General features: G+C 50.7%; 1 protein-coding gene across 6 annotated transcripts in view; it reads right to left on the minus strand.

Annotated features, from left to right (window-relative positions):
* Window positions 1–17,986, minus strand: part of LOC123770553 (zinc finger protein 76) — a 120,147-nt gene that overhangs the window by 76,151 nt on the left and 26,010 nt on the right. For all 6 annotated transcript variants that reach the window (XM_045762569.2, XM_069301855.1, XM_045762565.2 and 3 more), the window contains exons 4-5: window positions 13,274–13,452; window positions 647–842 (exon numbers count right to left, since the gene is read on the minus strand). In XM_045762569.2, coding sequence (XP_045618525.2) covers window positions 647–842; window positions 13,274–13,452 — 375 coding nt within the window. The remainder of the gene's footprint in view (window positions 1–646; window positions 843–13,273; window positions 13,453–17,986) is intronic.

The following is a 17,986-nucleotide window of genomic DNA, read 5'->3' on the forward strand; positions in this document are numbered from 1 at the left end:
TTTCCAGAAGAGCTAAGCACTATCAAGCACAGATTAATTTTAAATTTGGGAAATTCTGACCACTACCATGTAAATCTACAGTGTGATGTAGCTAAAACTCTAGGAATTGTCAAACTACATTTTTTTCATAATTTAACACTTAACCCTTGCATTAAACAAGGGTTACACGGGTTATCATTGTGCCCAGAAAAATAGTATCCGAAGTAAGGTTTTTGTATTCCTCTATTGTTAAATCCTTACACTGAACATAGGAACAATGTGCCAAAATGGTCACTTTTTTAACATGACAATATATTAAAAAGAAAAATTAACATTTTTTGTAACATGTTGACATAACGTAACATGACAGATGTTTACTGGAGGCTTCAAATACCAATTGGGAACACTGTGTACCAAGAGGACTTTCAATTGTTGCAAAGTGTCTAAAACATCACATGTAATGAGTACCTCCAGTCCAACATCACACGATGTTATGCTCAGTGCAAGGGTTAATGTTACCGAACATGCCTGTTAGCAGTGAGCGAGTACCGCCTATGTGCATACATTATTTAATTCCATGATGAAAGTTCAAAATCAATAAATAATATTGTTGCTCAGAGAAAATAAATACATCCTATTACTGTAATTATATTACAGCTAACCTTACCTGTGTGTGTTCGAACGTGTTTCTGGAGATCACCGGAGGTTTTGAAACATTTTCCACACTGTTCTTCTGGACACTGGTAGGGTTTCTCTCCAGTGTGAGTGCGTAAATGAGACTTGAGCGCATATCCAGTTGTAAAACATTTTTTGCACACATCGCAAGCGTGCGGCCGCTGACCGGTGTGGTTTCGTTGGTGAGTCTAATTAGCAAATGTAATTCAATTTTAATTAATGAAAAATGAATGATTTAATGGCGGCTTTGTTAGTCATATTTATCATTTTTGTAAAATATTTTATAAATCAAATATGTATAAATCCTGAAATCCTCATCATTTCTCCCCTGTTGTTCCTTCACTATAGTCAAGCATTGAGAGTAAAGAAATACTGTATAGTACTTGTTTTGGGTGGCATTGTCAACAGCCGGGGATACCGAGGGCCGTAGGATTGGGAGCCGGGCCAGATTACAGGGCAAGGTCGCCAGGCACAAAATCGGTGGCCATAGTAAAATAAAAAAACCAGCGTTGAATGTAATGAAACGCCATTTTCTGGGTGAGACCCGGAGGCTCCCCGGAGCTTTACCGGCTGATATGCTAATGTCAGACTTTGGCATCAGTCATGTGTATGGAGTTCTAGGGCCTACCGGGGACCACGAGCCAGAACCTGGCCCCCTCAGAGAGGCAAGGGGAGCAATGGCCTATAGAAACCCCCGTGTGGTTGGAAGCATTCTATGTCTGCCATCGACCGGGTCAAGCATCCAGAAAGGTAAGCATTCCAAAACAAACCCCTATTCTGGTGAAAATTGCTACCTAAGCCGAACTAGTGGATAGAACTCTTCAACAGAAAACAAGGAAACTAGTATGACGTCATACGTCACCGCGCCGCTGTCTGCGCAGCTCCCCCCTCCCCAGGAGGGGGAAGGGGGAGCCCCAGACCTCCCACGCCGGCTATCCACCCACCAGTTCTGAGGCTGGATGTCAAAACACGCGAAAAACGCCGACCGGAGGGAGGGAGGGTTGCCGGGGAGCCTCCGGGTCTCACCCAGAAAATGGCGTTTCATTACATTCAACGCTGGTTTTCTGGGGGGAGCCCCGTCGGCTCCCCGGAGCTAACTACCCACAGAGGAAGGTCAAAGGGACAAAACCGGGAGGCGGACACCACGCACCCCCCAAGGAGGCGAGACAACTGGCAGCAAATGCCAACCCAAGGCGCCACAGCCCCGAAAATCCTGGGAACAACACGAGAACCACGAGCAGCAAGGCCCCTGCACGAACACCAAAAATCCATGCCCGAAAGACTGCAAGGCCACGTCGCCCAGATGGCAGCGAGAGCAGCGAAGCCACGAACGCCACAGGCAGGAGGGAAGAACACAGGCAGCTTAGCCGCAAGAACACGGCTGACCACCTGGGACACCATCACCCGCGAACCGGGAAGAACAGAACCGGATCAACGCAAAACGCGCTCCGGACCCAAACGCCGTGGCACGCAAACAACAGCGGAGGGCCGCCACTGAACACACAAACGACACCCCCGGCCCGACCAACGAAGCACCAACAAACCCTGGACCCCTCCAGAATGCAGCAGCCCCACCCCGCGCCAGAAAAGATGGAGACTGCTGCCATCAAACAACCAAAACGCTAAAACCGAAGGAGCAAGAAAACTCAGCAAACCGACCCCCAGAGGCAAAGGCCCAAAGGAAAGAGCCGACGAAAAAACACACCGGAACCGAAGGGGCACTACCAACCGAGGAGAAGACAGAGCACGCTGACCAGAGACCAGGATGGTGCAAGCGGCGCACGAACAGGCCGGAGGTGAAACGACGCACAAGACAGCTGACTAACGGTGCAGAAGCAACACCAAGACCGAAAGCAAGCTGAAGCGGCTCCGCCTGCGCCGCACGAAAAGAGGCGACAGTATGTGGCAAGACGACGGCCCCCAACCCCCACTAGAAAACCAAGCCGAGAGTAAACCAAGCCAACAAGAGTAACCACCTAAGAAGGGACAGGAAAAGGAAGGACCGCCAAAATACCCCATACTGCCGCCAAGAGAAGCACGCAGGTGGGACACCTACCACGAAGCCACCCGACCACCAACCGGAGGCAAGACCACAAGGCAGAACTTAAGCAGCCCTGACAAGGCCCCCCCGAGCCCAGGAAAAAGGCGGAGCCGCGAGAAGATCTCGGGCGCGACCACCGAAACCCAGGCGGCACAAGGAGATGGAACGTCTGCCGAACAGAAAAACTCCCCAAAGCATGCAAGCCTGCCTGGAGTTCAGAAACGACGGGTCCGACGCGAGACATCGCAAGAACCCCCCCCCCCCCAAAAAAAAAAAAAAAAAAAAAAAAACAACAACCGGCAGGGCAGGAAAACCAAAGAAGGCGGAAGGGTCGCCGCCAGAACAGGACCCGAACCAAGGGGTACGAACAACTGCAATAGACCGAGACAAATAAGCACATCACAGGACACAGGCTGACCAACGCCTAAGAAGACACGCAGAACATCCCTGCTGCAGAGGAGGCAGGAAGAAAGAGCAGAAGCACAAAAAACCCCAGGAGAACAACCAGGGGTGGACAATCAGAGCAGGGACAAAAACCGCACGCAATCCCCAGGCACAAAACGGCAGCAAAGTGCCACTCCACAACCGGACACAGGAACAAGGACACGCCACCGTGAAACACGGTACCAATGCACACGTGCAGCAGCAGCAGCAACTTGTAAATAGCAACTCCCCTCTGCAAAGGCAGAGAACGGAGCAGGCAGACCCCAGACAGGGCCAACGGAGACACTACAAAAACCTTGCAGGCCCAGAAACCTGCACCAGGCGACCGACGGCGGAGAAACCCCGCTCGATACCTGCTGGATGAGGTACAGGGAGCTCTTTTACACCTGAAGCCCGGTCCAAGGCTAGGCCAGACCGGCCAGAGGATGGCCCACCAGGCAGCTGCTAGGAGCAGTCTACCGGCCCACATACCCCCACAACCAGGACGGGCCGGAACTGCCATACGAAAACAGGCCAGTGCGCCCCGGAAATCCACGGACGAACCAGCAAGAAGGCTTATGCTCGCAAGTAGGTCGTGTAACAAGCACAGACCACTGATGGTAATACAGTATCCCCCAAAAGTGCCAATAGCACCACTGCACTCCACTGGTACTATCCCGCAAGTTCCACCAGATAGGCAGGACCCAAGAGCCAGAGCTCAAATCCTGCAAGCACAGCCAGGAGCCTCACCAGGTGAGTACAGAACCAACCCTACAACCCCCACACCTCACAACATTAAAAAGGGAGGGTCCCCTGAATGACACCAGCATGGGTTGGACATGCACATGAGGGGGGACAGGAAGGGGTGATAAGGGACAGTCACTGGTGTGCGAACGGTCTCAGTCGTACAAAATATACCTAAATAAAGACAGGTATAGAAACACCGCCGCATCCAGCGCCCGGCCAAAAGACGCCAGACTGCAGTAACGCACCTGGCGAATGGTGGCACGAACTTGACACGACTCAACCGTGCCCAGAAGAACTTGAGAGCACCGCCAGGTGAAGACGCCAGAGCCGGACCCTGCCGGACCCGCAGGAGAACAGGGAGAGGCGAAGGAGGCGGTCCACACCCATGACAGGGAAAACCGCGGTGTCCTCCCCACAACAGGGAACCAGGACACCCCCGGCGCGAAGGGGCACATACCGCAGCCAGGGAGAAGAACGAGAGGCGAAGCACTGTAGCAAAAAAGGGCGCAAAACCCCAGCACTGAAACACCGCCCAGACCAAAACAAACTCCACGGCGCATGCGCATAACACGCTGGCCGAACCGCACACCCTCCCTGCGGGAAGGCGCCAGCCAGGACTACTGCACGAGAAAAAGAAGCCAAAAGAGGAAGCAGGAACAAGAAAACCGGCCAAAGAAGCAAAGAGCCCCAAAAGGAATCCAACCGGGCAACAAGTAGCCCAACCGGGCGACAAGCAGCCCAACCGGGCGACAAGCAGCCCAACCGGGCGACAAGCAGCCCAACCGGGCGACAAGCAGCCCAACCGGGCGACAAGTAGCCCAACCGGGCGACAAGTAGCCCAACCGGGCGACAAGTAGCCCAACCGGGCGACAAGTAGCCCAACCGGGCGACAAGTAGCCCAACCGGGCGACAAGTAGCCCAACCGGGCGACAAGTAGCCCAACCGGGCGACAAGTAGCCCAACCGGGCGACAAGTAGCCCAACAGGGCGACAAGTAGCCCAACAGGGCGACAAGTAGCCCAACAGGGCGACAAGTACGAGGAGCCGACAGACGTTCCAAAAATGCGGGAAGTAGCGAAAAACCTTCCCGTACCCTCGAGAACACAGAAGCCAACACTAGTCCCGAAGGCACACGAAGGCGCAGGCGCACCCGAGATCAGAAGTCACGCAGAACCCCACCGAACGGGGAAACATGACAAAAACACCGTCCCAAAAAGGGGGGGGAGAGGAAACATCCACCCACAGGACGGAACCAACCGACTCAAAGGCCAAGGAACCGAGCCCGGGGAGGGGCCGACGTCCAACAGCACGTACGGCGAGTGGGGAGGAAAGACCCCACTCCGCGTAACCACAAGCCCCGCCTAGAGGGGGATAAAAACCCCCACGGGGTCTAACGGGGCCAAGGCCCCCCCCAAGTCAGCCCCTCCCCAGCCCCGGGAACCTACACGACAGGCCCCGGGGCCGAGCCGTGCCCCCAAAGCCCCGGCCGTACCAGAAAACCGGGGCAGCCGTGAAAACACTAAGGAAGGGAGCCCACTGGCAGACTCATACAACACGGCTGGAGGAACAGGCCCAAATGCCCCCGTCACTACCCCGGAAGGGGAATTCCCCCGAGACTGCCCGAGTCTCAACACCACCAAAAACCCCGCCCCGAACCAACAGACCGTAAGGAACCGGATGCAGGCAGGGTGAACCAGGGGAAAAGACAAGGGGGCGTGGATGGAACCGAAGCAGCCAACACCCCCAAGTCCCAAAACGAACTACAACGGGGCAGCCCCGGGGCTCCCGGGGAGGAAACCACGAGAACGTTGCCACCACCAAGGCTCAAGTGCAACGCCCCTGCTGCCCGCACCCGCTGTGTTAGCACAACTGGGTAACCGAGCCACAACGAGCAACCAAACTCGCAGGACTCCGGGTCGAAGGTGTCACCGACCCCACAGGCAGCAGACGGAGGCAAAACAGAGAGTCACCCAGAGACAAAAGGTGAGAGCAACCCTCAAACTCGCTGGAAGCGAGGGGGGGGCTCTGGGGTCACATCCATCGGACCCGCGCGCCCCCAGGGGTTTCCCAGGGTCCCGAGCGTTTACTTTAAGAGGACTCGCGCTCAGGTAGTCCCAGGCAGGGTACTGCTAACCGGCACCCAAAGCTACCAAACAACTTTCTAAGAGCTGAACCCCCGGGACGTGTACACTCACGGGGACCTAGCAGGGGGCACCACCAGAAAATACTCAGAACACAAGGGACACAAGGGGCAAGAACGAAGGCAGACCCCCCCACCAGGTAAATAAACAAAAGAAAAAGAAAACCCCGCAAGAGGACAGCGTACCCAAGCGGAACAGAGCCGGCCGCAATGATTGGTAAAGACAAGCTGCACAGTACCCCGCGCCCCACCAGTGCAAACACTGCCCCTTACTCTAAGGCGAACAAGGGAGACAGAACCCCCGAGCACACAAAGAGCGGCCGAAAACCAAGCAGTAAACGGCCAAGCAGGGGCAGGACCCAAGGAACTTGTGGAAGGTGGCCCCAAGCCCCAAGGGCAGTACTTACAGGGCACCTAGGGAAGGGAACCCTAGGCGCATGCAGCCCGAGTACTGAAGAATCACTCCCGGCTCACGCACCACCTAGAAAACAGACACCACACTCTAGGTACAGTGCTGAAACAACCACTGGAGCCGGAGCACATAACCATTGCCTATAGCATCAGCCGAAGAACTGGTGGGTGGATAGCCGGCGTGGGAGGTCTGGGGCTCCCCCTTCCCCCTCCTGGGGAGGGGGGAGCTGCGCAGACAGCGGCGCGGTGACGTATGACGTCATACTAGTTTCCTTGTTTTCTGTTGAAGAGTTCTATCCACTAGTTCGGCTTAGGTAGCAATTTTCACCAGAATAGGGGTTTGTTTTGGAATGCTTACCTTTCTGGATGCTTGACCCGGTCGATGGCAGACATAGAATGCTTCCAACCACACGGGGGTTTCTATAGGCCATTGCTCCCCTTGCCTCTCTGAGGGGGCCAGGTTCTGGCCGTGGTCCCCGGTAGGCCCTAGAACTCCATACACATGACTGATGCCAAAGTCTGACATTAGCATATCAGCCGGTAAAGCTCCGGGGAGCCGACGGGGCTCCCCCCAGAAAAACAAGCCAATGACCCCAGACTGAAACACAAGACTAAGGTAAGACAATACAGAGGTACCACAGTCTCGTACACAAGACAAGACTGTCCCGGGAACACAAGACTGTGGTAATAATATACAGAAGTACCACAGTCTCGTACACAAGACAAGACTGTCCCGGGAACACAAGACTGTGGTAATAATATACAGAAGTACCACAGTCTCGTACACAAGACAAGACTGTCCCGGGAACACAAGACTGAGGTAATAATATACAGAAGTACCACAGTCTCGTACACAAGACAAGACTGAGGTAATAATATACAGAAGTACCACAGTCTCGTACACAAGACAAGACTGTCCCGGGAACACAAGACTGAGGTAATAATATACAGAAGTACCACAGTCTCGTACACAAGACAAGACTGAGGTAATAATATACAGAAGTACCACAGTCTCGTACACAAGACAAGACTGTCCCGGGAACACAAGACTGAGGTAATAATATACAGAGGTACCACAGTCTCGTACACAAGACAAGACTGTCCCGGGAACACAAGACTGAGGTAATAATATACAGAGGTACCACAGTCTCGTACACAACACAAGACTGCCCCGGGAACACAAGACTGAGGTAATAATATACAGAAGTACCACAGTCTCGTACACAAGACAAGACTGCCCCGGGAACACAAGACTGAGGTAATAATATACAGAAGTACCACAGTCTCGTACACAACACAAGACTGTCCCGGGAACACAAGACTGAGAGGCATGACCACTACCCCACCAGTCTCCATGGGAATGGACAGGGTAGGAGAGGATGGATGAATCAATACGATTCGTACACCCATAATGGGGGACAGGTGGTAACAGAGAATCCAAAGGAGCCACAGAGACATGAATAAGAACTTGTCCAAAGGCAGTAAGTAAAGGGAATGCCAGAGGCAGTGACGAGGTGAAGGCTGCAAACATAGAAACACATGACACATGTCACACAAAAGTGAACAACAGTCACCAGTAAGAATATGAGCGCATTAACTAAATGAAAAACTCTCTAAAAAAGCAGGAAAACAAATGATAAACATTCAGCCGCCCGGCTGCCACATGCAATGAGTGGATAACAACAAACTGCAGCTATGGGATGATACATCACATCCGGAGCACCGCCCTAGCAGCCAGTTGTGGCAACTCAAACTATAGAGCAAAATTCTTGCCAAAAATATAAACAACGAAACTGCTGCTCTGAAAGAAGGGAAGAGCAGTTACGGGAAGTTAGAAGAAGGGAAGAAGGGTTACGAAAAGCACCGGAAAATAACTTACAATAATTGTATGACGAACCAAATGAAAAAGTTGTTATATTAATAGTTTTTTTCCCCCCAGGACAAAACATCCAAGCAAAAGATGGATTCACCAGACGTGAGGGTGCATGAATCACGACGGCAAATATGGTAAAACTAATTCAAAAAAGGAAAGGGGAGGGAACGAAAACCCCATCCACTGCCCAGAAGGCACAAGGAGCCAAGCTGGGCCAAAAGGAGCCTAAACACTCCAAGAGGACTCCCCTCGAGCCCTAGAAACCCCCGTCACAGGCCCCAGGGCAGAGTCCTCTTCCACGCCCACCACCCCTGAAAAAAGGCAGCATCCAGAGAAAAAGCTTCCAAGAAGGAAATCTGCTGGGTTGACCCAGAAGCCTCGGTGAAAAAGCCGGACTCAACTATCTCTGTGCCCGAATCACCCCCAAAGAAGCCCGAGCCTCATCCAGAGCTAAACCCCATCCCAACTTCAAAAGCCTTAGATGTACGGGTGAACCATACCCACCTGGGAAGGAAGCAAGGGTGCAGAAGGAATCAAGTTCGAAGTAACTGGATAAGCACCTCCAAACGATACCTGATCAACCAGGCTGTGACTCATACGTCAGGCTGCGAGCAGCCGTGTCCAACAGCCTGGTTGATCAGTCCGGCAACCAGGAGGCCTGGTCGACGACCGGGACGCGAGGACGCTAAGTCCCGGAAGCACCTCAAGGTAACCTCAAGGTAACCTCAAGGTAAGGTAAGTAACCAATGCCCCCTCAAATCCTGGTCCCTAAAACCCAAGTGGGGCAGCTCTGCGATCTCCAGCTGGGCAACCTACTTGGCTCATTGCAGTAAGGAGAATCGAGCATGAAACACAGCTGCTGCTTGATCCTTGAGATCAACAGATAAGGTAAAGAACAAGCAGGGAACAAGGACCGCAAGACTCTGGGTCAGTGGTGTCCCGACCCAACAGGCAGCGTGACGGAGGCAGTAAGGATGATCATTTCCCTGAAGCAGGGGCAACGAACAACCTTCGACTTTACACAAGGTGAGAGCAGGTTCCGAAAAGGTAGCCATTGTACAACCGAGCCGACAGGGGTTTTCCAGGGCCCATAGGATGAATTAACGCTACAGGAAGCCCAGGAACCGGAGCAAGCTGAGCCGGTAGAACCCTGTCAGGTAGCAAGCAAACTGACCACCCGTAGCAGTTATGAAACCTCGGGGGAAACAGAGTAGCACTACCAACACAACCTAGGCTTGCCTAATAAGAAGCTAAGCAGACCACCTCTGTCAAAAACAACGCAAAAATGCCAGTGAATGAAAAGAAAATGAAAGCAAAACCCCTCAAAGACACACACCACAAACAAACTGGCAGTCAGAGAGAAACATTGGCCGCTAGCTGTGGCAGCCGCGGTGTGCACCACCCAGCCAATAACACTCCCCTACCTGCGGCAAGACAAAGCTCAAGACCCTCTGACGTACTCCAAGGGCGAAAACATCATCATATAACGAAGTCTTCAAATGGGGGAGTGATTCCTGAACGCCCCAGGGGAAGATAACCCTGACACACAAGGGCAGTACTCACAGAGCACCTAGGGAAGATCTCCCTAGGCACATGCTGCTCCTGTACACTAAGACACCTGGTCACCACACCAACACACAGCTGGAGCAGCCACACAGGGCAAAATTCCAGAACAGGAACTTGAGGCCAGAGATGATTGATGTGACCACCAGCACATCAGTTCAGCAACTGGAGTGGTGGGCTGCGGTTCCCCCCCCCCCCTCCCTGTAGGGGAGTATTGTAACGAGCAGAAGTGTAGTTACAGGATGAGAGCTACGCTCGTGGTGTCCCGTCTTCCCAACACTCTTTGTCATATAACGCTTTGAAACTATTGACGGTCTTGGCCTCCACCACCTTCTCACCTAACTTGTTCCAACCGTCTACCACTCTGTTTGCGAAAGTAAATTTTCTTATATTTCTTCGGCATCTGTGTTTAGCTAGTGTTAGTCGCATGAAGCGTTGCTTCTTTGGTTTCTTTCTAGAGGAATTATTTTGGTCTTTTGGGATGTAGATTGCACAGGTTAACCAGACAGTGGTCTTTTTTGATTCGCCTACCTTTCTGGGTCCTTTCCTGGTCGATGGCAATTATGATATACTTTAAATGTAAAGTGCTCATAAGCCATTGCTTCCTGCGCCTCTCTAAGGGGACCAGGTTCTGGCTCGTGGTCCCCGGTAGGCATAAGAACTCCCGTGACTGATGACCCCAAACTTATACAGCACATAAAAGTTCAGATAGTTTTAATGAGCTGACGGGGCTCTTCACAGAAATGCACGAGAAAGCTGCAAAACAGGACGGAAATGACATCCACCCCCAATGCAAGCTGCAGCGACTCCGCCAACGCCACACGATAAGAAGAAACAGTATTCGGCATGAGCTGCCAATTCAGAAAAAGCCAAGAAAGGACAAAACAACTTTGTCCGACACAAGTTGAAACCCCACAAAAGTAAGAAAATGGAGGAAAGCCCACCAAGAAACCATATACAGTTGCTGAGAAGAAGACCGCAGGTGGGATACTATCAAAGAAGCCACCTGATCACCATACGAATGGTGATACACACGTCAGAAAGACCAGACGCATATTGCGGAGGAGAAAGTCGAACCAGCGAGGTACCTCACCAGCCTAACCTGCTGAAAGAGCCAGAGAGCCAGAAATGCCCATGTTCAGTCACCGAGCAAGCAGCGCCTGAAACCATAGCTGGCCCGGCCACCAATGGGCCAGGAAAATCACCCTCCCTCGATAGGATCTGAGCCAAGCTAAAACCCGGAGCAACAGCTGGACCGGTGGGTATAGGTACAGGAATCCCCCACCTTGACCAGTCCTGCTGAAAAGAGTCCACTGCAAGGGCCTCGTAGTCGATGAATGGCACCACATACAAAGGAAGACGCCAAGACCATGCCGATGGGAAGAGGTCCACATCTGGGGATCCAAACATCTTGCAGAGCCGAAGGAGGCAAGCAGCATAGCTGGTCCACACTGTGGAGACAGGATGGAATCCATGGCAAGGACGTTGGACACACCCTAGACATGAATGACACGGAGAGCTAAACTCCAAAAAACCAGAAGAAGAGTTATACGTAGTATCCAGCTCCAAAGAGACGGGGAGCAAAGTAAACCCCCAATAAAGACAGTGAATCACAGGAGAACCGTCTAAGTAGAACCGGATAACGGAGCCCCAAGAAATCCGAGACCTCTACAGTGCATGCCACAGGGCTGCAAACTCCCGCAGAGTACCATGCACCCAATGAAGGAGGGAAGGCCAATGCCCCTGACCAGTCTGATGATCACAGGTGACAAAGCCCCAACTGAGAGCTGAGGCATCTGTAAAAGGATTGAGCACAGGTGGAGGAAGGCACCAAGAGACCAAACCCTGAAAAGCCCAAGGAGGAAGGAGGCGATGCAGGAGCCGATGCATGCCCAAACGGAGTTTTACCTTGGGCTCTGAGAGAATGTGCATTTGGGCTCAACATTCCAATTCAATTGATTTTTCAGTCATTTTTGCGTTCAGAACTCTTGGCAAACATATGGAAAAAGGCTAACATAGTTCCAATCAACGAAAACAGAAGCTGGGAAGAGTATCTTAATTATAAACATGTATCACTGACAAGTGTAGTAGTAAAAACATTAGAAAAAATTATTAAGCCCAAATGCTTAGAACACCTGGAGAGAAATTGTTTAATAACACAGACAGTATTGTTTTTGAACAGAAAGAGCCTGTGTAACAAATCTGGTTAGTTTCTATAAGAGTGTCACAGATTTTACAAGGTGATGGGTGGGTTGACTCCAGTTATCTAAACCTGAAAAAGGCTTTCAACAGTCCCACATATGAAGTTGTTCTGGAGACTGGAACATACTTGAGGGGTGACGAGACCTATGACATGGATGAAAATTTTCCGACACAAAAATGAGGGCATTAATCAGAGGCAATGTATCAGACTGGAGAAATGTTACAAGTGAAGTTCCACAGGGTTCAATTCTAGCACCAGTAATGTTCATTGTACATATAAACAATCTGCCAGAAGGAATACAGAATTACTGGTTATGAACGTGTTTGGTGATAATGTTTAAGCTGCTAAGATAAGAATCTTAGATGATTATTATGACCCTCAAGAAGACCCGGACAAAATAAGTGGATGAAGCAACACCTGGCAAACAGAATTTAATGTGAATAAATGCCATATTATGGAATGTGGAATAGGAGAAAATAAGCCAAACACACAACCTACAAATTATAAGAAAAGCTTTAAAGAATTCTGATGAAGAAAGCCTTCTAGAGGTGGCTTTGGATAGAAAACTGTTACCTGAGGACGTAAAAACATTATGCAAGGACCATATGCTACACTTGCCAACTGTAGAATCACTTCCAAAATACAGTACTTGGATGGTGAAATATTGAAGAAATTGTTCATGACCTCTGTAAGACCAAAGTTGAAATCTGCAGCAGTTACATGGTGCTCATATCTCGAGAAGTACATCAGTAAACTGGAAAAGATAGACATGCAACTAAATGGCTTCCCAAATTTAAAAACAAGAGTTGAGAGGAGAGGTTACTGGTATTAAATATACCAAAGTGAGAAGATAAAAGAAAAAGAGGTGATATCACTACGTACAAAATAGTAACAAGACTCGACAAAACTGACATCGAATAATGTTTCAAAATTGCAACTTCAAGCACAAAAGGGCATAGGTTCAAACTAAGGAAACTATGCCAAAAAATTAGAAAGTTCACTGTTGCAAACAGTTGGAACAAGTTAAGCGAGGTGGTGGTGGAGGCCAAAACCATGGAACACCACGAGCGCAGCTCTCATCCTGTAACTACACTTAGGTAATTACTATATGCACACACTGTATATGTGCACACCCACTATATGACTTATGCCAGGTAAGTCATATAGTGTGTACTAAATCCTTATACAATAAGACCAAGTCATACAAGGCCACACGTACCTTCAGGTGATGTAAAGAAGAATAGGACTTCTCACAGTCTGGGAAGCAACAGAGGAATTTGCCACTGTTGTTGGGAAGAGGCTGGTCCTGGTCATCAGACACGGCTTGCAACAAAGTATCACCGTACAGGTACCCAATTCTGCCGTCATCCAACTGAATGGCAACTCCTTCCATATCATCTATAAGAGATTTAATATATGCTGAAATTTCATGTATGAGGTGCCATCTCGTAATTAAAATGAACTTGAACATGGAGATAAGTTAAGAGATTCAAGTCAAATGTGCAGTTTGTTTAGGTATTGTTCACAGAGGCAAACTTAAAACTAGATTAGATGTGTCGATCAAACTACGATTCCCAAGATAATTATTGATGGGTGATATCACCGACTACAGGGAAGTGAAATCTTGCACTTTCTGTGGAGAGCCCCTTCGGCCCCTGGAGCTATACTGGGCTGAGGTGCATATATTAGTCCGTGGCAACAGTCAACTGATGGAGTTATAGGCCTACCTATAGGAGCCGGTCGGCCGAGCGGACAGCACGCTGGACTTGTGATCCTGTGGTCCCGGGTTTGATCCCGGGCGCCGGCGAGAAACAATGGGCAGAGTTTTTTTCACCCTATGCCCCTGTTACCTAGCAGTAAAATAGGTACCTGGGTGTTAGTCAGCTGTCACGGGCTGCTTCCTGGGGGTGGAGGCCTGGTCGAGGACCGGGCCGCGGGGACACTAAAGCCCCGAAATCATCTCAAGATAACCTCAAGATAACCTAACCAGGAACCAGAGCCAGAACCTGGCCCCCATCAGAGAGGATCGAGGAGCAATGGTCTATAGACACCCCCTTGTAATTGGAAGCATTCTATGTCTGCCATCCACCAGGTCAGGTACCCAGAAAGGTAGGAATTCCAAAAAAAAAACTACAGCTGGTTAAAAATTGCAAACCAAAAGCCGAACTAGCAAACAGAACTCCTCAAATAAAAACAAGCAAACAAGCATAAAGTCACCACAGCCACTGCACCGCTGTCTGCACAACTTCCCCCTCCCCGGGAGGGGGAAGGGGAGGTCCCAGACCTCCCGCACCAGCTACCCAAGCCCAGTACACAGGCTGTTGTGCTTGGTGGCGGTCGATCGACTCTGGTTCCGTTCTTTTGAGCAGTGTTGTCCATAGCGGTGTTGTTCTTCTGAGTGGTGGTGCGTGAGCCAGGAGTAACACAAAAGTACTAGGGCTGCATGCGCCTTGGGTTACCTTCCCTAGGTGCCCTGTAAGTACTGTACTGCCCTTGGGGTTTAAGGTTATCTTCCTTAGGCCGTTCGGGAGACTACCTCCATTCAGTTCTTTTGCTGCTCGGTGATTGCCCGCCCTTGGGGTTTAGCTGGGGTTGCTCTTACTCTTGTTTGACCTTGGGTAGGAGGTAGTATTGTTGCTGGCTGGGACACAAGGTTTCGGGAGACTACCTCCATTCAGTTCTTTTGCTGCTCGGTGATTGCCCGCCCTTGGGGTTTAGCTGGGGTTGCTCTTACTCTTGTTTGACCTTGGGTAGGAGGTAGTATTGTTGCTGGCTGGGACACAAGGTACTCTGCAGCTGTCTGATGTATGCAGAGCGACCGGTTCTGTTCCCCCTGGAGACTTTGTGCTTTTGCGGGGTTTTTCTTGTTTGTTTTGTTTTGTTTTGCCTGGCAGGGGTCTGCCTGGTGTGGCTGTAGGACCATTTGTACGATATTGGTGGCTCTCCGCTAGGTCCCCGTGATTGCACATGAAGCAGGGGTTCAGTTTTTAGTTTGCTTGCTTGGTGGCTCTGGGATAACTGGTTAGCAGTACCTTGCCTGCGCTTCCCTTAGCAGTCAGCCTAAGGGTCCTGGAAACTCCCATTGGGGCTCATTGGTCTAATGGAGGAGACCTCTGAGTCTCTGCTCTGTCCCCTTGTCTCAGAGTGACATTCACTGACTTTGCCTCCGCCATGCTGCCTGTTGAGTCAATGACACCTTTGACTCGAAGTACTACAAGTGGTGTTCCTTGCTTCTACTCCAATTCACCAAGTCCACTGATATTGATATTCAGGTGCAAGCAACTTCAGCGTTGCATGTGTGATTTAGGTTGCTGCAACGCGCGAAGTTGGTTGCCTTTCTGGATGCCTCGTAGCTACCCCACTTTGGTAATAGGGACCCGGACTTGGGGGTGTTAGTCACCTATTAGACAGGGGAATTAGTCTATGGCATTCAGCCTATCAGGGGGGTGACGGTAGGCTGAATGGTTCAGAACCTGGCCCCCCTCAGAGAGGTTTCAGGGAGCAATGGCCCTGGAGAACCCCCCTGTGGTTGGGGGGGATGTTCCTTATCTGCCATCGACCGGTTAGGCACCCAGAAGGGTAGGCATAACAAAACAAACTCCCACAGTGTAAGAAAAATACAACTAAAAACCGAAAAGAGAGGCAGAACACCTTCCAATCCCAAGGAAACAAGTAAACGTCACACTCTATCGCCATGCTGCTCATTTACGCAGCCCTTCCTCCCCGAGAGGGGAAAGGTGGTGCTCCAGAACTCCCAGCGCCAGCTACATAGCACTCTAGTTCGGTAGCTAAGCATCAAACAATGCGAAAATCCGCCGACCAGAGGGACGGAGGGTTGCCAGGAAGCAGCATACCCAAAGACAAGGAAAATAGGGTCTTAACAGGAGGTGGCCGCTACATACTCCTCAATGTGAAGTCAAGACAACTGGCTGCAACCTGCGACCCAAAGCAAAACAGAAACGCCCATGGTAGAAACATTAATCAAATAACGGGCGGCCAGGACCATGTTCGACCTCATAAATTCCCGCACCCTGTATAATAACCCTGTAGACGACCTGGGAGACCCCAGCCTTGGAACAGGGAACATGGGAAACCGGATCAACCCAAAGTGCATCCCAAGCCAAAGTGTGCAGATAATGGCAAAGAGCTACAACAGGATACAACACATGATGCTCCCCCTACCTGACCAGCCAAGCATCAATGACCCAAGGACCCCTCCAGAAAGCGGCCGTCTTGTTCTTTTGCAAAAATGAAGGAGAAGGCTGCAACCGAACAAACCAACCACCAGGACCGAAGGAGCAGAAACCCCCCCCCCCCCAAGAAACAGAGGCGGCGCATGAGCAGGCCGGAGGTGAAACAAAGCATAAGAAAACTTACGGAATGGGGCAGAAGAGACATCCACCCCAAATGCATCCCAGATTCACACACCGAGCAAGCAGCGTCTGGAACCAAGACTGGGCTGGCCACCAAGGGGCCATGAGAACTACTTTCCCTTGGTAGGACTCCAACCAAACCAGAACCCAAAGCAACAGGTGGACCGGGGTAAAGAGGTACAAGGAACCCCCACCTCGACTAGTCCTCCTGAAAGGTGTCACCGCGATAGCCTCACAGTTGGGGAAGGGTGCCACATAGATTGGGAGACACCAAAACTACACTGACGCAAAGAGGTCCACGTCTGGTAGTCCGTACATCCGGCAGAGCCAACAGAAGGAGTCGGTATTAACCGTCCATTCCGTGGACAGGGAAATGAAACGTACCGTCCGCCTCAACGTTGGACACCCCCAAAAATGAACCACATGGAAAACTAAACCCCGAGAAGCCAGCAGACGAGCCACTCGAAGCAACCAGCCCCAAAGAGGCAAGGACCACATCGAACCCCCGCAGTTCAGGCAATGAACCACCAGAGAACAGTCCGAATGGAGCGGGATGGTCGAACCCTGAGCTACCCGAACTCTCCAGAGCCAAACCCCAGCAAACTCCCGCACCGTACTCTGAGCCCGACAGAAGGATGGACCCCATCACCCCTGGCCGGCCTGGTGAGCACTGGTCACAAAGCCCCAGCTGAGAGACGACGCGTCCATAATCATATCAAGTGAGGGCTCGGGTAGGTGCCACGGCACTGAACCCAAAAAATCTAGAAGAGGAAGCTGGCGATGTAGCAACCGATGCAAGACTCCCGGAGTATGAACTCTAGGGTATGATCGTGAGAGAAGCAGAATGGGTATCCCCGAAGGAACCAAAAGAGACGCCGAAGTCAAACCCAAACCAGCGGGTAGACCAGCACTGCGAAGCTCAAACTCCTGCACAACTGCTCGAGCAACCGCCGAGTAATTACCTAAGTGTAGTTACAGGATGAGAGCTATGCTCGTGGTGTCCCGTCTCCCCAGCACTCTTTGTCGTATAACACTTGAAACTACTGATGGTTTTGGCCTCCACCACCTTCTAACTTAACTTGTTCCAACCGTCTACCACTCTGTTTGCGAAAGTGAATTTTCTTATGTTTCTTCGGCATCTTTGTTTAGTTAGTTTAAATCTATGACCTCTTGTTCTTGAAGTTCCAGGTCTCAGGAAATCTTCCCTATCAATTGCTGTTACTATTTTGTATGTAGTGATCATATCACCTCTTTTTCTTCTGTCTTCTAGTTTTGGCATATTTAATGCCTCTAACTTCTCCTCGTGGCTCTTGCCCTTCAGTTCTGGGAGCCACTTTGTGGCATGTCTTTGCACCTTTTCCAGTTTGTTGATGTGCTTCTTAAGATATGGGCACCACACAACCGCTGCATATTCTAGCTTTGGCCTAACAAATGTTGTGAACAATTTCTTTAGTATTTCGCCATCCATGTATTTAGAAGCAATTCTGAAGTTAAAAAGCGTAGCATAGGCTCCTCGCACAACATTCTTTATGTGGTCCTCAGGTGATAGTTTTCTATCG

The sequence above is a fragment of the Procambarus clarkii genome, chromosome 46 (genome assembly GCF_040958095.1).
Source record: "Procambarus clarkii isolate CNS0578487 chromosome 46, FALCON_Pclarkii_2.0, whole genome shotgun sequence".
Classification (NCBI taxonomy): domain Eukaryota; kingdom Metazoa; phylum Arthropoda; class Malacostraca; order Decapoda; family Cambaridae; genus Procambarus; species Procambarus clarkii.